This window comes from Gymnoscopelus braueri, assembly GCF_963280865.1.
Source record: "Gymnoscopelus braueri genome assembly, chromosome: 19".
In the NCBI taxonomy this organism is placed as follows: Eukaryota; Metazoa; Chordata; class Actinopteri; order Myctophiformes; family Myctophidae; genus Gymnoscopelus; species Gymnoscopelus braueri.
Window position 1 is genome coordinate 20,800,651 of NC_137621.1, and position 25,289 is coordinate 20,825,939.

General features: G+C 43.5%; 1 protein-coding gene across 1 annotated transcript; it reads left to right on the forward strand.

The window, feature by feature from the left end:
• Positions 1-4,554: 4,554 nt before the first annotated feature.
• On the forward strand, positions 4,555-25,289 carry disp2 (dispatched RND transporter family member 2; the record flags this gene model as incomplete). The annotated part of the gene is made up of 9 exons (XM_080413918.1): positions 4,555-4,655; positions 16,457-16,601; positions 17,831-18,106; positions 18,501-18,653; positions 19,928-20,070; positions 20,653-20,729; positions 21,200-21,297; positions 21,632-21,793; positions 21,942-25,289. The coding sequence occupies 9 exons, from the start codon at positions 4,555-4,557 to the stop codon at positions 25,287-25,289; spliced, it is 4,503 nt and encodes a 1,500-aa protein (XP_080270044.1).

The window sequence follows — 25,289 nt, forward strand, 5'->3', positions numbered from 1 at the left end:
TTCTAAATGTGAAGGGTTGTGCACAATTGGTCACTTCTGCTTTTTCACCTCCTCTTTGGCAACACCCCCTAGAGGCGTGTTCTTTGTTTAGCAACGCCCTCTAGAGGCGTGTCCTCTGGTCATTTTACACCCTTTACACCCAGTGAACAACACGGTCTGACCAGTGTTGCCATGTCCACTTATTGTAAGCGACTTTGGGCTTGCGATTCTTTTTGACTCGTTTTTAAAGTGTAGTTGCTTATTTCGGATTATTTTCCTAAATGTTGTTTAAACCTATGGTTCTAAAATATTTTAATGTCAAGGACCCTCAAATTAATATATATTTGTCCACGGACCCCCATCTGAAAACATTCTGTGACACCTGTAGGCTGTACCACATTTGTGTTGTTGTTGATTGATTGATTGATTGATTGATTGATTGATTGATTGATTGATTGAATACTTTAGTAACAGTTTGCAGAGACAAACACAGGAAGTACAGTACAATACAAGGTCTGTTAAGAGGATTTTAAACAAAGAAAGCACTATGGTTTGCTTCCATTGGGGTCCTTTGTACTCAATTCATTTAATGACAGACAATTATACAATACTATGCAAAATGTTAAAATGTAAAAAAACTATCCAAAATGTTTCAGATAAAAAAGAAAAACAAATATCTACAAGCGATGCGACGCGTTGTGAGCTTGTAGATCTGCTATTTTCAAATATCGGAGCTCATGTGGCCTGGTCGCTTCCTTTGGGCTTGTTTTCCTAGACCTGATTGCTTATTTCTCTCACAAAACCTGGCAACGCTGGTTGCAACTGAGACTCGTTTGACAGACCGCACAGTTGAGACTATGCTGTCTGAAATGAAGGCTTAACCTACTGACTGGACTGGATGTCTGAAAACGGCACAGGATTTGGCTGGCTCATCATTGTGAAGCACATGGCTCGTTGTGAGGCTAGTAGTAGGCCTAGGCCTACTTTGCAAAACAGTCTAAAATAGCAGATCTAAAAGCTGACACATGATATTGTCCCCCCTCGTCAGGCGGTAGAGCGGTCGATCCTGGTGGACTCCCCCTGAGTTAGTGTCAAAGTGTCCTTGAGCAAGACACTGAACCCCTTTATAATTGCTCCCGATGAGCAGGTTGGTGCCTTGCATGGTTTCCTCCGACGTCGGTGAATGAATGTGGGTGTGAAGTGAATGGGTGAATGTAATGCTCCTTGTAAAGCGCCCTGGATAAAGGGAAGAAGGCAGATATCAGAGTGGTGCAAAATGAAAAGGCTGTGTGTGTTGTTGTTTTTTTATTCACACCAGAGGAAATAAATAGGGAACATTTTCCACAATCCATTTGGCCTACAGGCATCATTCACAATGATAGTAGGCTACACTGACTGTAATCATGAGTTCAAATGCTGTTCTTTGGGTGGCCCCAAAGGGAAGTGAAACCCTAACCCTGGGAGATATGCCATGCCAACTGTGCCAGCTGAATATTCAGGGCGTGTTGGTCTTAACAGTTCATGGTTGTATTGGAATACAAGTCTGAATTAAAAAAAAGTTGACATCACAGAGTATGGCAATTTAGAAACATATGTAGAAATAAATGGTCGCCGCTGCACTTTTACAGGGGAAAATATGTAAAGCCCAGACAAAATGTGTAACAATTTGTCTTAACAACTATCAGCAACAACAGTGGAAACAATATATATAATTATAATTTTGGACATGAGGGCGAGGCCACATGGTCTGTTTGGGACAATTCAGACAAATGAATTGAATTTGTCTGAATACACATCAGTGTATATTCAAACTGATGTCATTATTGAAAACGTGTCAAGAGAACCAGCTTGCTGCATGTTATCACCATCATAATCTGTTCAACAGGTGGCAGCAAAGCACCTTTTTCTTAATGGCTAATCATCAGACAACACCATAAATCAACACGACTAAAGGCACACATTTCTTCGCTGTAGCAAAGAATCAGTGGCATCATCAGTTAACCAGTGATAATAATTCATATCACAATTTCACAAGTGCAAAGTAGCCATATAATGAGTAATGACAGAGGCATTTGACCAGATTTCAGGACAATGTTTCACTGTTAGAGGCAGTGTAGCCATATCCCAGTGTTTTTGTATTCACCAACATGAATCAGTGGTGGAAAGTAATTAAGTACATGTACTCAAGTGCTGTACTTCAGTACAATTTTGAGGTACTTTTTTACTTTACTTACTTGAGTAATTATGTCCAATTTTCAGTACTTTTACTAAGAGGCAAATACTCACTAGAATTATTTGACAACTTAAGATACTTTGTCGATTTTTGGGAATTAAAACAATTATAGGAAATTACCATGATTGTCATTTCAGAACCACCCTAGTCTCAGTCAGAACACAAAGCCTGTGAAGTGTGTGTGTGTGTGTGTGTGTGTGTGTGTGTGTGTGTGTGTGTGTGTGTGTGTGTGTGTGTGTGCGTGTGTGTGTGTGTGTGTGTGTGTGTGTGCGCGCGCGCGCCTCGCTGTTTACTATCCCACCACTGCAGTTATAAATCTAAGGACTGACTGACTAATTAATTAATGATTCAATGTGAAGTTCTCTCTCTTGCATATATAGCCTACAATATTCTACGTAGGCTACCTTATTTCCAAAGTGTAAAATAACTGAAAGTAGGTCCATTCTTTCTTTGACACATACTGTCTAGTGGATGTCATCGTTTTTCAAATATCTTCTTCACATTTTCTTCGTTGCTTCTATTTTCTCAGCACTGCTCTAAACATGGAGCCATTCAGTGACGTGGTGTCTGAAATATGATTCTTTCTAATCAAAACCAGAACCCCAGCCGCCTCTATAAGCCCATGGATCACCTTTGCCACACATTTTCGGTTCTTTCGAACGAATATTTGGCAGGTATAGTCGGTTCGCAAAACCACCGCAACAACAGAGGATTTCACTATTTGGCCACCTTTGGCCTACTGTCTGTGTAGGCCACACTTAAAGCGGTTTCGTCAAATACACGTTGCACGCCCGCTTGCTTATCGTTAAAGAGCCATGCTCTTATTATGTGCAACAGGCAGTGGTGGAAAAAAGTAGGCTACTCCATTTTTTTTACTTAAGTAAAAGTATCAATACTGCAATGTAGAAACACCCTGTTACAAGTATAGGCTACAAGCTCGGTATTCCAAATTTCCAAAACAAGTTTTGAAATGTATACAAATATTTTTTAAATCGCAGATCTACAAGCTCACAATGCTAGCACCGTGAGATTGGCTATTTCAAATGGCCTATGGGCTGAAGTGGTTAATGTATGTTTTGCAATAATAATCAAAATCTAAAAAGTAACTATAGTAACAAGTTTTCAAATAATTGTTGTGGACAAAAGTACAATATTTGCCTCTGAGATGTAGTGGAGTAGAAGTAAAAGTACAGAAAATTGGAAATACTCCAGTAAAGTGAAAGTACCTCAAAATTGTACTTAAGTACAGTAGGCCTACTTGAGTAAATGTACTTTACTTTACACCACTGCCTTTAGGCCGCCGCCTACTGTCTGTGTAGGCTATACCTGAAGCCGGCGGGTTCGTAAAATACAGGTTGCATGCCCACTTGCTTATCGTTAAAGAGCCATATGCCCTTATTATGTGCGAAAGGTGCCAGTTAAAAAAACAAAAACAAAAACAGACCCGAGTCACCCGACCCAATTACAACGCATTGATACAGTGTATCCGTCACATTTCCTCCAGCACCACCTTTGGTTGGACAGCGACCGCTCTACTCGCAAACAGCATCTTCACCAGTAGCCATGGATGACACGACGGTCGTCTAGCTGTCACGACCTTCATGGATGAACTTCAACCTGGCGTTTGCACTTTCTCCTTTTTTGGCCCGTTCATCTACATAAACGTCCACATTTCCAATATAAAGTGCTTGCCCCGTGGCCACGGATGTTACAATTATGTACGGGCCCTCAAAAGTACCTGTATTTTCCGTATTTTTCAATAAAAAGCATTTTAATCCCATTGATGGCCATTTTTTTTTTACAGAGCTATAATAATATAATAATCAGAGTGCAATACACCTCCCACCCGATAGGATCGCGTAGTTGAAAGCATATGGAGAAAGTACGGAGAAAATGGCCATCGGTCGGATTAAAATGCTTTTTATTGAATAATACGGAAGATACGGGTACTTCTGAGGGCCCGTACATAATTGCAACATCTGTGGCCATGGGGTAAGCACTTTATATTTGAAATTTGAACGTCTATGTAGATGTACGGGCCAAAAAGAGAGAAAGTGAAAACACCAGGTTGAAGTTCATCCATGACTGTCCCGATATGACAGTCATGTATCAGGGCTACTTCACAGAGGCAGCGAGCATCACACGCCCTCCGCCAATCACAATGACCCTCCATGCAGATGAACTCAAACAAGCCATTTCTGTTTGGTAGTATAGCCTAGAAATAAGCCCTATCTCTTTTCCTCGTGGACGACGTTGAGCAAATGTGGCAATTCTGATTTTTCCTCTTTCCTATAATAGGGAATTCTTTCATTGCGGTTTTGTTTCCAAGCCCTGGTAGTAGAATGGAAGCGTGTTCGATTATAGGGGAGAGCACCACGGATGCTATTGTAATGGATGATTCTCCTACAGATGAAAGGGAAATACAGGAGGCTGCTTCTCAAAGGTGGGTCATTCTCTTTGCTTTTGGGATTATTGTCTTGATGTTTAACTTTATTTCTCGACATAATGGATGATCCAATAGATGCGTTTTCATGTTGTTTGTCCAATGTGTCAATCAATCCTGCATGCTGCACAGGATGGATTTCGAACATAACAAATCATAATATTTCTACTGCTGTTGTCTTTGCGTGACACACAACGTGAAAGGTAATTTCCATTAGTTTGTGACACAAAAAATAGCGAACCTTTTCATGACACTGTTTCTATATTAGCCCAGTGGTTCTCAACCTGTGGGACGGGACCCCCAGGGGGGTCCCCACATGATTTTTTTGGGGGGTCCTCAGATGACAGTGAAGAGACAATTTAAGGACTTAAGACATTTTTAATACCTAAAAAAAAGAAAGAAAGAAAAGAAAAAAGACCATTACTGCATAATCAACAAACTATACTATAAAAACTGGTCAAACATTGACCAAATTGTCAAATGACATAAGAAAGAGGCAGAAATTATGAAAATAGCTGTTCTACAAGCTCGCAACGCCTCGTGTTGTGAGGCGTTGTGAGCTTGTAGATCTTCTATTTTCACAATATTTATCTGTGGAACTGAGTCAAACAAAATGTAATGCCTCAAATCCTACATTCCAAGTGCTTGTCAGGGTGGGGGTACCCAGTTTAAATATGATTATTTTGGGGGGTCCCCAGTTCAAGTATGATTATTTTGGGGGGTCGTGGCCTGAAAAGGTTGAGAACCATATTAGCCTATAGAGGCCTACTTGTGCAACGAGAGATGCCTGTGATCTGTTGACAGCACACTTTTTTCTTCCACGAGGTAAACAATTTATGGCTGTTCATTCAACACAAGATTTCCAGACACTGTGATTGTGATGCCTATACTATTCATATCATATCACATACAAGCCAGCGTCCGTGTTTCTGTGTGGTATATGACAAATACATAAATACATTAATAAATAAATGAAAATCATGTTTTAAATTAAAAGACACAGCCCTCTTACAGATTATGTGTACTCAGCAGCAGTAGCACTGTTCAGCAGCCCATGACACTGGGATGCTGCAAATGCAGTCATCACAACCAGTCATCATATTATTGACAGTTGGCTGTTGTGCTGCTGCTGGGTGTCCACGACTGTTCACCACGCAAACCTTCTGTTCTGGGTGGAGAGGAGAGGGGCAGTCTGGTCCACGGTCATTCCATTCCCTATTGCAATGGTTCTCAAACTTTTACATTTCAAGGTCTCCCTTTAACTCTGACAGGTCCAGTTGGTTCCATGACTTGTAAGGGTCAATATACACCCCCTAAAGGAACCCAGAGAGTGCCTGGAATTCACTTTGAGAACCACTGACCTATTGCTACTGCTGCAGCTGCAAATAGCGAATGAGACAGAAAGAGAGAGAGGTGTGGAAACAGACAGAAGGAAACAGAGAGAGAGAGAGAGAGAGAGAGAGAGAGAGAGAGAGAGAGAGAGAGAGAGAGAGAGAGAGAGAGAGAGAGAGGGGGGGTTCTTTGAGATGCCTGGTTTGAGTCCTTTTCACTTTGTTAGCCTTCAACCATCTAAGTATAAGTGGTCAAGTCTCAAGACAGGCCCAATGAATCATCTCAAGCAGATAATATAGGGTTTGAGCCACTAGACCCAGGTGATCATATTGTTTTAGCTGGGACTAGGCTGGTGGCCACACAATTGTCCTCACATTGTTTCTTCTCAGTGACATATTTATATTTCTGTTCTCCGTCCACTGAAATATTAATAGGTTCCACAAATTGCTCTCATATATGTCTATCTCTGCAAAATGTCATCGATGTGAAACTACAAGACAAAGTAATATAACCAGAGAGAGGTGGATCAGCTGGTGTTTGAGTTTTGGGTGTATGGTTTACAGCATGTTCACTCCTGTGATTGTCTTTAAGTGCATGATTGCCTATGAACAGAAGTAAATACAGTTGTATACTATAACTAGACCATTAAACCTAACTAGGAAGTACATTTTTATTTTAAAGTTACAATTGTCAGAGGTTTGATGTGTAAATTGTGGGCAATTCATTGCTTATTGTCCGTGTCGGGCAGAAACCTTGTATCTCCATATTTCAACTTTAGTAAATGAATGGCCTACTTCGCCATACTACGGTGTCAAACAAAAGTAGCAAAGATAGCAGATCTACAGGCTCACAATGAGTTGGATCGCAACTCATTGCTATTTTCTAATTCGAATCCTGAAGAGTAACAGTTTTGGACATAATTAGGTATCCACCCCAGCAATATTATGCTTATAATGATGGCATTCATGGTAAAACAAAGGAACATTTGGGAAATTGAGCACCTTAGTGTGTTTCACAATTCACTCTAAAATCCTCAGTATTAATTCAACTCTGGGAGTGTGAAATGATCTATAGTGAGTGTCCCATTTTACACTGAGGATTGCACTGTGTAATATTAGCTCCATAATAACATAATAATATACCAGCAGTTCAACGGGCTAATCCTCACCAGCGGCCTGATTATGGGATGCAAATAAAACCATGTAACGTAGGTCTCTGTTTACCTACTCTGTCACCATAGTGATGAAGTGTGACTTAAAAGGATGTATGATCAACTCAAATGTGGAAAAAATAATTATGTTGTAGACCACAGATCATGTATGCAGTAAATGTATTGTAACTCATTCATTATTAAACAAAATTATTTAGTTAGATTTTGTTTGGCACCTTTCATCAGACACTGACTCACTGGTGTTAGGTGTGTGGCAAACCAGCCAAATTGCACTGAAATGATGGCAATTAGAGCAGTACCCATCGTGGGTGCCAGCCTCCATCATTCGCTAGGACATCTAGGTATATAATGTCAGCAGTATACGCCACACATCTCCATATTTGGACATATAATGCAGTACCGATTATTTGAGTACATGGAGGCTGTGTACCAAATCACTCCCTACTCACTACGAAGTGCAGTGGTTATGCCATGTTTTAGTGGTGCCCGAATGTATACTGATCATTATTATATCCTATATATATAGTGGATTCACTTGATCCCACAATGCATTGTGAAAAGTAGGGTACAACCAATGGTCACTATCGCAAAACCTACCTTACCATCATGCATTCCGCTGAAAGAAAATGCTGATGTTGATTTGGTTTTAACTATGCAACAGCAATGACGTCATTAACTGCGACCCGTGTAGTGTCTTTCTGTTTTCTTTTTCCGGTGGTTCTCTAGTCTCGCATAGCCAGACTTTCAGAGAGCTGGTGTAGGAGGCAAAGATGTGAAGGGGTTCCAGGGGGTCCCTAGCAAAATTAGTTAATATAGCATCAAAATCAGTTTAACCACTTTGACTCTATTTTTAATGTTTGGCTATTAAAAAATAACCTATCTACCAGCTCACAACGCATCGCGATGCAATGCGCTGTGACGTGAGCTTGTAGATCGAATAGAAGCAAATCATTTTTGGGGTGGGTCCCTTCAGACACAGCCTCATCTATGATGTCAGCAGGATGTCAGTACTATGACATTGGTCATCTCCATATTTAGACATATCTGAAATGCAGTAGGCTACCCATGAACAGAGTACTTGAACGGTGAAGGCCAGTCAGGAGCCATGAGGAATTCCGTATTTGGGACGGCTGACCCTTCGGTGACCTCATCAATATGACATCAGTCATATCCGTATTTGGGCATATTTTTGTGCGGTCAGATATTCAGCTGCCTCAAGCTATGTCAGCCGCCAATATTGACCACAAGGCCACGTGCCGGTTCTGGACAACTGCTGATCTGACCGACTTTGTACTTGACACTGCACTCCCTTGGGTCCTCAGCAATACATATAACGATTGGTTGAAGGGTTCTCGAGATATGCAAAGGAGTAAGGACGCACACACACACGCACACACGCACGCGCACACACACACACACACACACACACACACACACACACACACACACACACACACACACACACGCACACGCACACGCACACGCACACGCACACGCATAAGCACACACAGATTTGCAGAATTTATAGATAGACTAGGCCGATGCCCATTGGAAAGGCATGCCCCTCCAGTTATGCAATACTTGTTGTCAGAGTACCCGTTTTACCCGTCTGCCTGTGTCCCTTTTATGCCCATATATGGAGATCTCTGTATCTATCTGTCTGTCTGCGTGTACCACTCCCTTCTATGCCCATATTTGGGCATTTCGGTCTGATCTGTGGTTCTGGACAACCAGATCTTCATATATATATACATTATACTGTATGGGCTAATCGGTCGGATCGGCGCCGATCCAACCGACTTCACACTGGGAATCACACTCCCTCGGGGCCTCGGTGTGTGTATCGCCGACGGTTCTCAAGATACAGTACACACGCACACTCACACAGAGATTTATAGAATGATAGATACTGTAGATGTATCTCATACTAATAGAAGATTTAATAGTGGGCTCGATCTCGATTCCTACCCACCTGTGCTAAATTGGGACGGAACACAATTTTGGTGCACTGTGTTTCCGCCCGGACGTTTTGTACCGACGTACGTTTAAAAAACAATGTCTGTTGTTTATAAAGTCATTTTATGAGGCTAACGTGGTTGATAAGGTTGTCTTTGGGATGTACGTGAAATTACGGAAATGACGTATGTCATCTCTGACAGTAAAGACCCCCAAATTTATATATATTTTGCAAATGGAACCCCATATGAAAAGTTGTTGTGCCAGGCCCAGGCCATCCATTTGTTTTGTTTTTGTTTGGTAAAGTGACTTAAGTATCTTGAAAAGCATTGTATAAATGTCATGCATTATTATTAAGAGACATTTCGTTTTTCTTTAAAGTTTTTTTTAAAGTTTCAAATTAAGTCTTAAAAATGATTTTGATGCTAAATTAACTCATTTTGCTGGGGACCCCCTGGAAATTCTTGAATGACCCCTGGGAGTCCCCGGACCCGACTTTGTGAACCATGGAATGGTGTCCACACACTCAATCCAGACCACACTAGCTGGCTCCTTTCAGCTTGGCCGGATTAATGATTGATTGTAAAGAAAAACAGTTTCAGACTTGAGGCTCAGTGAGTTCAGTTCTGCAGTGAACTTGTCTGGTCACACATACAAAAATACTTATCACATTGCAGATTCAAATATTGTATCTGCTTTTGCCACATACAACCTTTCTTTTTGTATTTCTTTCTTTTTATTTTTTTCATTGTGAACCATTACTACAACAGACCACCCAACTAATTAGGTTGAAGTCTGAGGGTAACAGTGTGCACCTAATTGAGCTGCAGTGAAGTTTGCTATTGACCAATGACTTTTGTTCCCAGTTCATCCAGGTTGAGGCGGAGTGAATCCATCCAACTCCATTGTCGCGTCACAGTTACAAGGTAAAAGTGGGGGAATGTGTTGTTTTTGACACAGCTCTCAAAATTGAAGTCAAATGAATAATACAAATAGAGAAGCAACAATAAGATACAGAGGAAGGAAATATAGCAGAAGTTGTTTTTTCAGTTGCCCAACATTCTTAACCAAAACCTCCTTTTCTCCAGCTAGTCCCTGTGTCTCCTTCAACCACTTCTCCTCCTCTACTGACCAATGAAAATCTTTGATTCTCAGTTCTTCCTGGGTAATGTCCAGTTGTGTCTGCAGTTGCCCATTCCTCTCAACCAAAGCCTCATTTTCTTCAGCTAATCCCTGTCTCTCCTTCAACCACTTCTCCTCATCCACTGACCAATGAAAATCTTTGATTCTCAGTTCTTCCTGGGTAAGGTCTAGTTGGGTCTGCAGTTGCCCATTCCTCTCAGCCAAACCCTCCTTTTCTCCAGCTAGTCTCTCTACCTCCTTCAACCATGTATTCTGCTCCATTAACCGATGAGAATATCGGGTGTGTGATTCTTCCTGGATCAGGTCTAGTTGTGTCTGCAGTTGCCAAATGTTATTTTGGCAAACGTCATGTATTCCAGCTAGTCCGTTCTTCTCAGCAAAACCATATTTGATTCTCTTTTCTTCCTGGGTAAGGTCTAGTTGGGTCTGCAGTTGCCCATTCTTCTCAGCCAAACCCTCCTTTTCTCCAGCTAGTCCCTGGAACTCATTCCATTGGCTCAATCTCATTGGCTCCATTGACCAATGAGATTGTTTTGTTTTCAATCCTTCCTGGATCAGGTCCAATTGCTTCTGCAGTTGGAAACTCTCCTCAGCCAAAGCCTCAATAGTTTGCACTAGTCCCTGTCTCTCCTCACCCCATTTGTCCTGTGCCTTTAACAAATGGTCATCTTTGGTTCTCAGGTCTTCCTGGATGACGTCCAGTTGGGTCTGCAGGTGCCCATTCTTCTCAGCCAAACCCTCATTTCCCCCAGCTAGTCTCTCTACCTCCTCTAACAATTCCTCCTCCTCCTCCTCCTCCTCCTCCTCTAACCAATGAGAATCTTTGGTTCTCAATTCTTCCTGGTTCAGGTCCAGTTCCCTCTGCAGTTGCACAATCTTATCAACCAAAGCCTCCTTTTCTCCAGCTAATGCCTGTCTCTCCTTGAACCATTTCTCCTTTTCTCCAGCTAATGCCTGTCTCTCCTTCAACCATTTCTCCTTCTCCATTAACAAATGTTTTTTTTCTTTGTTCTTCAGTTCTTTGAACCAATGATCAGCTTCTTCCTGGATGACGTCCAGTTGGGTCTGCAGGTGCCCATTCTTCTCAGCCAAAACCTCATTTTCTCCAACTAGTCTCCCTACCTCCTCTAACAATTCCTCCTCCACCATTAACCAACCTTCATTTTCTCCAGCCAGTGTCTGTCTCTCTGTCAACCACTTATCCTGCTCCATTAACCAATAGGTGTCTTTGTTTGTCAGGTCTTCCTGGATGAGGTTCAGGTGGCTCTGAAGTTGCTCATTATTTTCAGCCAAAGCATTGTTTTCTTCCATGTGTCCCCGTCTCTCCCACTCCCATGTGTCCACATCCCTTAACCAAAGATCAGCCTGGACCTTCATTTCTTCCAGGGTGTCCAGCCGCTTCTGGAGTTGCCCGTTCTTCTCAACCAAAGCCTCATTTTTGTCAGCTAGTCCCTGTCGCTGCTTCAACCACTTTGTCTCCTCATGCAGCAAAAGTTGAGCTTTGCTCTTCATGTCTTCCATGGTGTAGATCAGTTGGTTGTGCAGTCGCCCATTCTCCTCAAGCAAAGACTCAGTTAGTGCCTGTATAAGCTCCCCCGGATCGTCCTGCGTCATTGACACATAAGCAGTTTTCAGTTCATTCAGGGCGTGGTGCAGTCGATTCCTAAGTCCAGTCCAAGCCTCCATCTCTCCAGCTAAGCCGTCCCTGTCTTTACAAGACCTTCAAACTGAAGTAAGTTCAGCTACTTCAAAACACCCTGACACAGAAACTCTACACAGCTACAGTGGGAATGCACTCGATTATATACTGCACCATTAGACCGTTTCTGCTCGTGTCATCCTGATAAGGATGACATGAAGTGAATCAGCCTTGTCCATATGGAGTTTCCACATTGGCCACGCCCAACTATGGAGGATATGATGTCAGACCCAAATGTGTCAGGCCATGACCAGTGTTGCCAGATTCTGTGAGAGAAACAAGCAACCAGGTCTAGGAAAAACCAGCCCAAAAGAAGCGACTGTGGGCCACATGTGCACTTTAACATGTACATCAGCTATTTGAAAATAGCAGATCTACAAGCTCGCGACGCGTTGTGAGCTTGTAGATCTGCTTCTGGAGTATAATAAGCAGATTCTGGAGTTGCCCGTTCGTCTCAACTAAAGCCTCATTTGGTTGAGAATCTGCTTATTATACAGATCTGCTTATTATAATTTCCTTGTGGGGAAATTATAATAAGCAGATCTGGCAACCCTGGCCATGACGGCAGATTAGTTATGGGAGGTAAGCTGGTTAGTAGCTTGGAGTTAAAGGGATCGTTCACCCCAAAAAATATTTTTTTCTATCGATTAGTCACCCCATGGAGACTTGAATTCATGTATATTTTTAGTTTTTGTCTAATTCCTAAGCCAATAATTTGATGACCAGCGGACTGGTAGGCAGCGGTTCCGGTAGGAGAGACAAAGGAGACTCTTTGTGTCTCCTACCGGTACCGCAGCCAGTCACATGAAGGAAATACATGATCTTACCACATTTGCAATGCATGCATGTGCAATACTTTGCAGTTGTGAAATTAGGTTTAGCATTATTTTGCTTTCTGTGCATGTTTTAACCTCCTCATTCTTGTAAAGTAGCGCTTTTTTGTTCCCGCAATCCATTATACAGTACTCTCTTTTTCATGCAAATGTATTCAGCTCGCTGTTCCTCTGCGTTGGTGGGCACTAGTGTCCACACTGTTATTAGCTTCAGTCTTTGTGTGTGTCTGTGTCTGCACTGTGTATGTCTGTTTTAGTTCTTCTTTCAGGGTTTCGAGCCGCGGGGTACCTATGCTCTAGTTATGTACTACTCACTATTTGTATTTATTATATAGTTATTATTGGGCTCAAACCCCATGTTCTCACTATTCTTATATAGCCTATTTATTGTCTCCGCCGTAGGTGGAGAGTATGTTTTCGCTTCGTCCCGCCGTGTGTGAGCATGGCCCCTAGCCAAGCTAACACTGGTCAAGCTCCACGTGACACGTGTCAATATGTTGACACCAATGCCTTTGATTGGCTAGAGGGACGCATGACGAAATAAAATCCTATAAATAGGTGTGTCACTTCAAAAAGCCGTTTACGCTTTTTGAAGTGAGGTAAGACAGGATCAATCAGTCTTGATTGGAACAGTACCTTCCAGTCCAAATCACCCGTCCGTCCGTGCGTGTGTGTGTCCCTCTGAGAACACCTAACATTGGTCAAGCAAAGGCGCAGAAGGCCAAAGCTAAGAAAGCATACTCATCTACAACAGTAACACAGAAGAGGACTATAGAGTTGAATTGATCCCACAACAAGGCCGAAGTCTTAATACTATAACAATTGGCCACCTTGATCAAATACATTATGTAGCACTAGAGAAAACTGACATAGATCAAACACACCAATCAACTGCTGAAACTGTTCAAGACAATGAAGATGAAGAAGACAGACAAGTATTTGAACAAACCAGTCAATTACGACGACTCCCATATGACACATTGCTTCAAGAAGAACATTCTTTAGATGCAAACACTACATATTCAGTCGCCCCTGCAGAACACCAAAAACCACGCACATTCTACCAACAGTACCTTGCAGTACAAATCACCCGTCCGTGTGTGTGTGTGTTCCTCTGAGAACACCTAACATTGGTCAGTTTTACGTGACATCACAATATGTAATATAAATATATAAATAGGAGGCTGAGATCACACAATGTAACTAACTCCCATTATGCAAACTAAAGAAGCAGCAAATGAGCATCTGAAACCTGATGAAGACGCAAAGGCGCAGAAGGCCAAAGCTAAGAAACAGAGAGAAGTGCGTGTGTGTGTCCCTCTGAGAACACCTAACATTGGTCAAGCAAAGGCGCAGAAGGCCAAAGCTAAGAAAGCATACTCATCTACAACAGTAACACAGAAGAGGACTATAGAGTTGAATTGATCCCACAACAAGGCCGAAGTCTTAATACTGTAACAATTGGCCACCTTGATCAAATACATTATGTAGCACTAGAGAAAACTGACATAGATCAAACACACCAATCAACTGCTGAAACTGTTCAAGACAATGAAGATGAAGAAGACAGACAAGCATTTGAACAAACCAGTCAATTACGAGGACTCCCATATGACACATTGCTTCAAGAAGATTTTTTTTAGATGCAGACACTACATATTCAGTCGCCCCTGCAGAACACCAAAAACCACGCACATTCTACCAAGACGACCCGTTCTACCAAGACGACCCGTGCTATTAAAATAGCACAGGTCTGCTGGCGGAGACTTGTGCTCCGAGGAGCACATTTTCTAGTTTATTATGTTCTCCTCAAAACTTCTTACTTTCACCTAGAAGCTGCATTTTAACTTTAAAATATTCAGCTTCTTCAGGAATCACAGGGACCCTTTTCATACTTTTTGAAATATTTAACTTTTTAACAGATTTTAGACAGCGAAGGCTCGCTCGTTTCCTCAGGAATAGTGCCACTTATTATCCTACTATCCTAGATTCCTACTATAAACTAGAGAAAACTCTGTCCATCTGTCCGTGTTTAGTTCATTTTCCTCCTCAGTGGTTTGACCAATGGATCTAATTGCACATGGTCACTGACCAAATGGCATATTGTCACAGTTGAATGGAAACCTTGTATGTACAGAACTGTTACTTGTCAGGAAATGGAAAAAAGAACATGTGTTCTAATGCAATGTAGTTATTATTTAGTCACAAGCTCTTGTTAATACGTTGTTAATTGGTTAAATATTTATAAAACCCACATAGAGACTTAACCAAGTTAAGTCCCTAATTTGGGCATGTCATTATTGGCGGAAAAGTTCAATATTTTTCAAAAATGTTTTTCAAAGTACTCTTTCATGCCCTCAGCCACTTCACTACTGAACACAAACCAAAACCAAAACCGAAACTGAACTATTTAAGTCATCTCCGTTGGTAGGTCAGTATGTCTTGATAACACCCAATGAATGGTGTGATAAATCGTGGGTAGGTCAGTATGTCGCCTATTTCGCCCATTCAAAGGTCTAATAAGAGGTGATAATGTCCCATTCAATGCATTGATAGCATCCGAATCGGGTGATGATGTCTGGTAGTGATGGCTTCAACCTTGGGTTAAAATAAAATGTTACATTTTAACTTTCATTTAGACTTTTATTTATTTTATTAGTACTAATTGGAAACATTCTTTGTTTCTATTTTCTTATAGGTTGTCTTGTGTATTTTATGTGACTTCATGACTACTGTTTTTACTGTGGAAATGTTGCACAACCAAATTGCCCCCTGTGGACAAATAAAGTTATACCATGCCATACCATAAGCTACCTTGCTGTCTTTAGGTTAACCACTTAAGCCCTATATACTTCGGCGTAAGTCGAATACCGAAAATAGCCGATCTACAAGTTCACGTGTTACATTGCGATGTGTTGTGTCTTTTGACATTTCTTTGAAAATGCTTCCAATGACATGCCCAAAATAGAGATGCCACAGGTTTAAAGTGGTTAATTTCCATTGCGTTATGTATCACACAACAGTGTCGCTTGCCGAAATGAACTACTCTTCAAGCTATGTTGTGAGTTGCTTGCAAACCTGCTATTTTTGGCAAACAACACCACTTATACTACAGAGTATCTTTATATGAGCAACATAAACTGCAGCAGTAGAAAGAAGAACATACATTAAAAACTCATGGAGGAATAAACTCAAACTTATCTCACCCATCACTCCAGAGAATTCCTGGCACAAAAACCCAAGTCATATTTCATGGCATCTGATAGCCGTCTACAGTATCTCTTACATAATGGTGTCTATATATTTCTACACTATTCTCAAGACTGCTTGACATATAGCGCAAATAGACTGTCTCTCTGTCATTTTTTTATTGGACTTTCCAGCATAGCAACAATGTGCCGCCCAGGACTCCATTCCGTACCTCATTAGCAGTTCTGTTGGCCTGCTCAGGTCTCTCTGTGTACGAGATAATGTGCTCAGCTCTCTCTGTGTGTAAGATATGTTGCTCAGCTCTCTCTGTGTGCGAGACAATCCATGCTACGAAACAGTCACAAATTTATTGTAAATATTTTATCTTTACTCTTTGTTTCCTTGTCTCTCTCCTCTCCTCTCCTCTCCTCTCCTCTCCTCTCCTCTCCTCTCCTCTCCTCTCCGCTCCTCTCCTCAGTGAGATCCCAGCAGTGTCTCTGTGCCCCCCTGACAGTGTCTGTACTACTGAGGCCCAGTTAACAGTCCTCCAGTCTGATGGGGATCTCTGTGACAGCTGCAGCAGCCTCGGCCAACCCTCGTCTTCTTGCCAGCTTTACCACCATGTAAGCCTGAGAGCACAGACGCCGCTATATGTCACCGAAGCTACATGACATCTACTAGGACCCATTAAAACCTAGTCAGAGTGCCTTGATTTAGGCTGAACATATATATATGTCACAGGGTGAATGGAGAACCAGGTAGATTGAAGACAGAGCGCTCGTTTTTAGGCACAGGGCTTCGGGGCGAGGCGGGGCTTTTAGCGAGGCTCGCGAGGAGGAGGAGGAGAAGGAGGACGCTGCGAGGCGGGGGTTTATTACGTGAGGCTCGCGAGGAGGAGCTCCTCCTCGCGAAATAAACCGTCCTCCTTCTCCTCCTCCTCGCGAAATAAACGGACGGTTTATTTCGCGAGGAGGAGCTCCTCCTCGTGAAATAAACCGTCCTCCTGAAGGAGAACGCGGAGAGGCGGGGCTTTGATGTGCCGACGCGGACCTGTCTTTTGTTGTTCCCCCCCACATAGCAACCAGGAAGCTACGCTAGGGGAACGCTGAACACGCGTGCACACGCACACGCTTGTCCACGACGGAGGCGCGCCGACTTGGTGGAGCTTGAGGCCGAGGAAGCGCGCCCTCGCGCCTCCAGGCGCAAGTGCCCGCGCTGACCGGCCGATGCTCCACTAGTCGACTCAGCGCCGTTTGAGTTGTAAACCGATAGGGACAGAATAGTTCTTTTCATGGATCACTGTGTGTGTGTGTGTGTGTGTGTGTGTGTGTGTGTGTGTGTGTGTGTGTGTGTGTGTGTGTCAGGGAGAAAGTAAAACAAAAGCCAGAACACAATAAAAGTATCTTAACAGTCCTGCTTTCAATAAACCAAAAAAAGCATGAGCGCGTGCGCGTGTGTGTGCGCTTGTGTGTGTGTGTGTGTGTGTGTGTGACTGTGTGTGTGTGGTCGCAGCCATATACATGTTTGTGCACTCCTCTAGTGTTGCTTCTACAGAATTGCTGGGTGGGTGGTAAAAACGAACGCGCCTTCTTCAATCTACCTGGTTCTCCATTCACCCTGTAACATATATACCACAAGGCAGGCAGTGGCAAAAATAGTGATCATGTCGCCCTGTATATGCCAACCTCCAACTCTAATTAAACCCAATCAAAATGCCTTGGTTTGAGTCTTACCCCACACACATCCATCAACCAGAGGAAAACATAACACTATGCTCATCGAATGTGTATTCTATGTGCGGCGACCTGTCCATAACCTACCCTACGTCTTGTCTACGTCTCCTGTCCCCCAGGGTCCCCCATCGACAGCTTACCATCCGCAACAGCCCAGAAGATGTCATTGCTGTGGCCACCACAAGCCAATCACATCCAACGCCTGCCATGACTGTCATGCGGCAGGGCCTCATGCAGATTGCTCGGGTGGCGGCGCAGTGGTGAAGGTGGGACATGGCTGCACGTCTACCCATCATGCATCCTGTCACAACGCAGTGCGATGTCACTGGCTGCACGGATCACATGAAAGGGGAACACACAAATCAGCACAGCGACATGTGGTAACCGTTAGGTGTGTGTTATTGTATTATAGGCCTGTTAATGTCTATGTGTTGTCTGCTGTATATGTACGTCATCTGGTTTTGCCCTGACTTCCTGATTGTGACAAATACTTTTTATTCTGTTATAGGGATGGAGGACTGTATTGGATTCCTAGAAAGTCAGTAACTTCCATTCAATAAAACAATTAGCATGCAATATTTAAGGGCACTGTCTTTTCCATTTTAAACTACATTTATGTGGCGGCGTTGACTGACAAAGACCGAAACCTTTTTTCACAATAAAAGGCAACTCAGTAAAATCCCCATGTTACTTTAAATCAGAGGGTGTAGGGTCCATTTGGTTTCATTTGTACACCCTCTGAGTTAATCTGCATGTCCCACCTGTTGTTCGATGGTGGAGATCGTTCAGCCATGTTTTCATTGGTGTATATTTCATAGTTATTCTCAGGTGGTTGTGGACTACACATTGGCAGTGCTGGTGGGCTGCGCGGTGGTCTTCCTGGGGTGTTCACTAGCCGGTCTGTTAATTGGACCACTGCCAGACTTCTCCGACCCACTCCTGGTGAGTCACAAAGTGACATAAAGACACACACACCACACACACACACACACACACACACACACACACACACACACACACACACACACACACACACACACACACACACACACACACACACACACACACACACACACACACACACACACACACACACACAATTTTCAATTCAATGGGCTTTATTGGCATGAGAAAACATACGTTTACATTGCCAAAGCAGAAAGCACAATACAACAATACAGCAATACAATCAAAACAAAAAATATGTACCGTAAATTTCGGACTATAAGCCGCGACTTTTTTCCCATTTTTCGACCCTGCGGCTTATATAACGGTGCGGCTTATCTATGGATTTTTACAGCTAACGGCCACTAGGGGACCTCCTAAATCTATGGATTTTACACCCGCGGCTTATAGTCCAGTGCGGCTTATATATGTTCCAAACATTCAATTTAGCTGCTGCGGCTTATAGTCAGGTGCGGCTTATAGTGCGAAAATTACGGTACATTTGAAAGTCAGAATCTTCAATAGATCAATTTCTATGTACCAAGATCACTGGGTGCAGGTATAGTGCAGGAATATATACAATGATTAGTCTTTAGGGTGGTTGTGTTCCGTTTGATATCCTTCTCCTATCACAGCAACTCACGAATCTTGCTGCTGTGTTTGCACATTGTTGTACTTTGATTGTTGTACACACACACACACACACACACACACACACACACACACACACACACACACACACACACACACACACACACACACACACACACACACACACACACACACACACACACACACACGGCTAACGTTGTCACTGATTCAGTAAACTATTTTAACTATATCAGTTCATAACTGTGGTATTAATCTCCACTACAATCCAAACCTACCGTGACTTGTCTTAGCATTAATTGTGTCTCCTTTAATGACTCATAAACTGAGTCATCCATGTAGTTCAGCCTCATCTCTGATCTATTTAACCAACATTGACAGTCACATCAAGGAAATACATGATCTTACCACATTTGCAATGCATGCATGTGCAATACTTTGCAGTTGTGAAATTAGGTTTAGCATTATTTTGCTTTCTGTGCATGTTTTAACCTCTTCATTCTTGTAAAGTAGCGCAAACTGTCTTTGTTCCCGCAATCCATTATACAGTACTCTCTTTTTCATGCAAATGTATTCAGCTCGCTGTTCCTCTGCGTTGGTGGGCACTAGTGTCCACACTGTTATTAGCTTCAGTCTTTGTGTGTGTCTGTGTCTTCTTTCAGGGTTTCGAGCCGCGGGGTACCTATATCGGGGTCCGACAGTCCAGTCTTACCAAACTGCTGGAGAACTCGGGGCCAGGAAAAACTCTGTCCACTTTACCACAACAGCTTAGAGACAGGTCAGCACCAAGCAGGCCTTCTGCACAGTGAAGCCTAGTCTTTATCTTGTCGCACAACAAGGTTATTTGAATTTCAACAGAGAAAAATGTGAGGCATTTATGTTGAAAATGATGTGTTCTCATTGTGCCACACGGTCAAACAGCGACTGTGTGGTAGCGTCACTAACAAGTGCAATGGTTCCCAAACTGGGGGTCAGGACATTTCGAAAGTTACAATTTAATGACTTATAAGACCTTTTTAATAGCCTACCTCTAACATGAAAAAAATAAACAGATAATAAGTCCATTTCTACGTCAAAAGTAACTAACAAACTATTCTATAAAAATGGTCAAACATGGGGGGGGGCCCCAGTTCAAATATGATTATTTTGGGGGGTCACGGCCCGAAAAGTTTGGGAACCCTTGAACTAGTGTACACTGACTATAGAAATGGATGAGCGTTACGTAATGTGGTGTTTGTGTCAATGTTTGCCAGAGGACATTTTATGAGTAGTCAATTACAGTACATGCGGAGCAGTGTATTAGGTTTCCGTTTGATCTGAATACATTTATATCTGTCTGTGCATGTGGGTGTTGATATCTGTGTTTAAGCTATGGGGATGGGAGCAGTGCAGATGTCAAACAGCGCTCCAGGAGGATGCTGGACAGAGACTCTCCACCACACACCTTCCTCTGTGACGCTCCAGGTGGGCCATCAATGCTGATCCATCAGTCTGTTAATTAATGTCTACTAATTATTCTCAGTGATCGACCAATCAGTAGACTCTGATTTTGCATAATTGTAGTCCCAGGTTTTCAGAAGGTGGCATACTTGTATCTCAGCAGCAGATTTGAACTGGAAACACATGTGTTTCCAGTTCAAATCTGTTGCCGAGCCAATGAAACAAAACTATGGCACAAACCATATCGACCAACTGATCGGTCAGTTAATTAATGAATCTGTCAAATCTGATGCTCCAAAATAATATTATCATCATCAACCCTGAGCTGAGCTCTCAACATAAAGATTTTTTTAAAGAATGCGATTTTACATGTACGCCAGAAAATAAAACTCAATATTTCAACAACGCTTGACATTTTGGACCAGTGGACAAGTGAATGATTCAGTATTGTCCATCTTATGTTGTATCCATCTGTCTCTCTCCATTCCACACAGACGAGCGCTTCGCCCAGCTAGTATTCCGTTCAGGGAACTCGGCCAGTCTCTGGAGCTTGAGGGCTATCTACTCCATGTGTGAGATGGAACAAGCCAGGGTAGCCTCTTTCGTCTCACCTTTGCCCTGTGCCTTCTGCTCAAAAATACTTTGTCTTGCCTCTTTTGCTCCACTCACCATGTCACTCTTCACTTCCATTCTGTACCAAATTTTACATCCTGCATGAATGTAAAATGCTACATTACTTAAATTATTTCATCAAAAGTTTATTGTTATTTTGTGAGTTTGATTCGAAACCTGGCACACTGTCAAAAATCCCTTCCGTTAACCACTTAACCTATAATAATAAAAGATTTTAGCTAAAATAACCAATCTACAGGCTATTTTTGAGGAAGTTTAAAATAGGGCTTAAGTGGTTGATTTGTCCGTTTCAGATTCGCTCCCAGGCACAGTTCCAGGACCTTTGCCAGCAGCACGTCAGGTTGGAGGCTGATGAAAGAGTGTCCAGAGGGGGCTGCTGTCCCAGCTGGTCCCTTGGGAACTACCTGGCTGTCCTCACTAATGCCTCCTCCTGTCTCAGCCTTACCTCACACCAGGTAGCTTTTCTTTTTAATTTCCTTTCCAATGTGAAAATTAGCATTCTAAATGGTTTGGCTCTTTCCAAAAATGTTCAATTGTTGCAGCACATCCCTTAAGAGGATAGCTCTATTCAATATACTTATATTTTATTTTCTGTCCCATCAGGTGTCTGAGTCACTGAGCCTACTGCGGTACTGTGCTCCATACTACCACGATGGACAACTAGTGGAGATGTGTGTCAAGAGACCCAAACATGGCAGCTGCGCCTCAGTGCCGTCCCGCTGTAAACACTCACGTGTGGTTTTCCATATCCTCCACTTTCTGGTTGACAAAGACTTCCTTGCCCCGCAGACTGTGGATTACCAAGTCCCTTTGCTGAAGTACAGCCTACTGTTCCTGCCTGTGGACAAAGGGGATCATATGGTGGAGATATACATGAATAGTCTTGAAGGACGGGATTTGACCTATAACAATACAACTATCACTGGCATGGACCTTGGCATCAAACAGACATTGTTTAAGCATTACCTGGCGAGAGATTCGGTATACCCGGTCATTGCCATTGCATCTCTATTTTTCACCATGACTCTGTATCTCAAGTCTGTCTTCATATCAGCACTGTCTCTAATAGCAATCATAGGCTCACTGCTTACTTCCTATTTCTTCTACAAAGTTGCATTCCGCTTGACTTTCTTCCCCTTAATCAACCTATCGGCAGCTTTTATTCTACTGGGCAGTTTCACCAATCACGCATTTACCTTTGCCGACTTCTGGAATCTCCAGCTGTCCCAGAACCCCTCAGCTTCCCTGGACAAGAGAGTAAACAGAGTTATGCAGGAAGTCGGGTATTTGATCATTGCTTCAGGTTTGACGTCAAGCGCAGCATTTTACTCTGGTTACCTTAGCAGTATCACAGCAATCAGGTGTTTCTCCATCTATCTAGGCACTGCGTCTTTGATCAGTTCACTCTCAGCATTAGTGTGGCTGCCATGCTTATTCATTCTCCGCGAGCGTCACACGGTGACGTCTGCCGCCTCTGCAGCCGCCCAGGGATGGAAACCCTGCTGCTCCCAAAACCATGGCGGCTTCTGGGATACGAGCTCCAGGAAGCGATGCCTGTTCACCCTTGGACAAAAACTGAGAGGGTTAAAACGAGGACTGACTGACACATCCAATCTGTTATTCCTGAAAATCCTGCCTTGTGGGGTGGTTAAGTTCAGATACATCTGGGTGTGCTGGTTTGCAGTGCTCGCTGCCGGAGGAACGTACATAACTTGCGTTGACCCTGGTATGAAGCTGCCCACCTTAGACAGCAAGACCATGCAGCTGTTCCGTTCCAGCCACCCATTTGAGAGGTACGATGCTGAGTACAGACACATGTTTATGTTTGAGAGGCAGAAAAATGGGGAGGATCAGCCTGTTACGTTGACGCTCGTTTGGGGGGTCAAGCTCACTGATAACGGGGATCACTTCAACCCAAAAAGCAATGGGTCTTTGGTTCTAGACCGAGGATTTAACATGAGCAGTCCAGGTGCTCAGGTTTGGTTGAGAGATTTATGTGGGAGGGTCCAGAACCAAAGCTTTTATTCCCCTCCGTCATCAGAAGGGGACAATCTGATAACAGATAACATCTGTCTCGTGTCACAGCTTGTACACTGGGTTTCCATCAGACGTTGCTCAGAGAGCGAGGACTCCCTGCATTTCTGTTGTAATAATATCCCCTTCCCCTACACACCCAGTGTGTTTGAGCAATGCCTCAGTATGATGCTGTCAGAGCGGCATGCTGAGGGCCATCTGGCCCACACTGGAGGCCTGTACTTCCAACCAGATGGCAGAATAGCTGCCCTCGTGCTGACATTCAAAACAACATACCTCTACAGTTTTAACTTTAGCAGAACCAGTATTTTCTACAGAGAAATTGTGACATGGTTCGACAGGGAAATATCAGAAGCTCCACGGGGACTAGAGAAAGGCTGGTTCGTCAGTCAGTTGTCTCTCTTTGACCTACAACAATCTCTAAGCTCAGAGACTCTAGTAGTAGCCGGCTCATCGGTTGCTCTTACGCTCACATCACTTCTCTTGACCACTTGGAATATTCCACTGAGCATTTATGGAACTGTGGCTGTAGGGGGGAGTGTGTTTGTCACTGTGGGTCTCCTGGTTCTTCTAGAATGGCAGCTGAATGGTGTTGAGGCTCTGTTTATATCAGCCGCCGCAGGGCTGTCTGTTGACTTCCTTGCTAACTACTGCATTTCCTACAGCTCAGCGCCACACTCCGATAGAATCGGGAGAGTGGCACACGCCACAAAAAGGATGGGGTGCCCTGTAGCAATTGGCGCAGGTGCATTTTTCTGCATCGGCCTCCTCATGCTTCCTGCCACAGCCTTACTGTTCAGAAAGTTGGGGATTTTCCTTTTCTTGGTCAAGTGTGTGGCGTGTGGATTTGCGACCTTCTTCTTCCAGTCCCTGTGCTGCTTCTTCGGGCCTCAGAAAAGCTGTGGGAGGATCACGATGCCGTGTTCATCAGAGCAGGTCTCTGAAGGCACGACGTGCACTGCAGAACCTGGCTCCTCATCTGCCTCGGCTGCTAATGGGTCCTTTGGCAGATCTAGAGGCAGGAGGAACTACGACAAAGAAGCTGGTGGGTATCTGTACCCAAACCACCACCCGCGGAAGCAGAGACATAAGCAGATCGAAGCAGAGAGGGTGGGTGGGGGGCGGGGCCCTGAGCAGTACGAGCTGCAGCCATTGGCCTACCGGCTGAGTGACAGTTTTGAGAACAGCACATGCACAAGCAAGCTGTCCAACCGGCCCTCTGTACTTTCTGATGAGATTGAATACTGTGGGAGGGATGTGGAAAGATGTAGCATAGAGGCAGATAGTGAAGACTTGTGTGGTAGTCAACATACGGTCAGTCACCAACCTCCTGCCTTCCAGACCTCCTCTCCATACAAAGAGAACACCCTCCGGTCCATGGCCCCACAACAAGAAGACCTGGATAAGGACAGGCAGCTGTGTAAGACCTGCAGAGGTCAGTCTGGTGGGGGGAGAATGTGGAGAAGTGCTTCCCTCTCATCTTCCAGCATGGAAGACACTATAATTAGCCAAACCTTGGAGACCATTGACCAGTCGTCGCTGTGCAAGGATGAACACAGCAAAGAGGAGTGCCTGGAAAGCCACCATCCATCCCACAAGAGGCTCCTCTCCTCCCAGTCTCAGAGCTCCTATGAGGAGCTGGAGGTGTCCAATGACAAATGCTTGAGTGAAATAGAACCAGGGCCTTCAACTGCTCAGCAAACTGAAGGTGAAGTTCAGCTACGGCCAGGTCACCTAAATGGGAAAAGGGATACCCTGCGTCTCTCACTCAAGGAAACTGTTTATGACACTCCCTCGTCAGGTTGTAGCAAGGGCCGTACCAGCCAAAGTGAGGAGGTGGTCATCTTACCCAACAGTAAGCCAGACCTGCCGGATGTATGGATTAAAAGAGATGGGCAAAGGGAAGAAACATGCTGA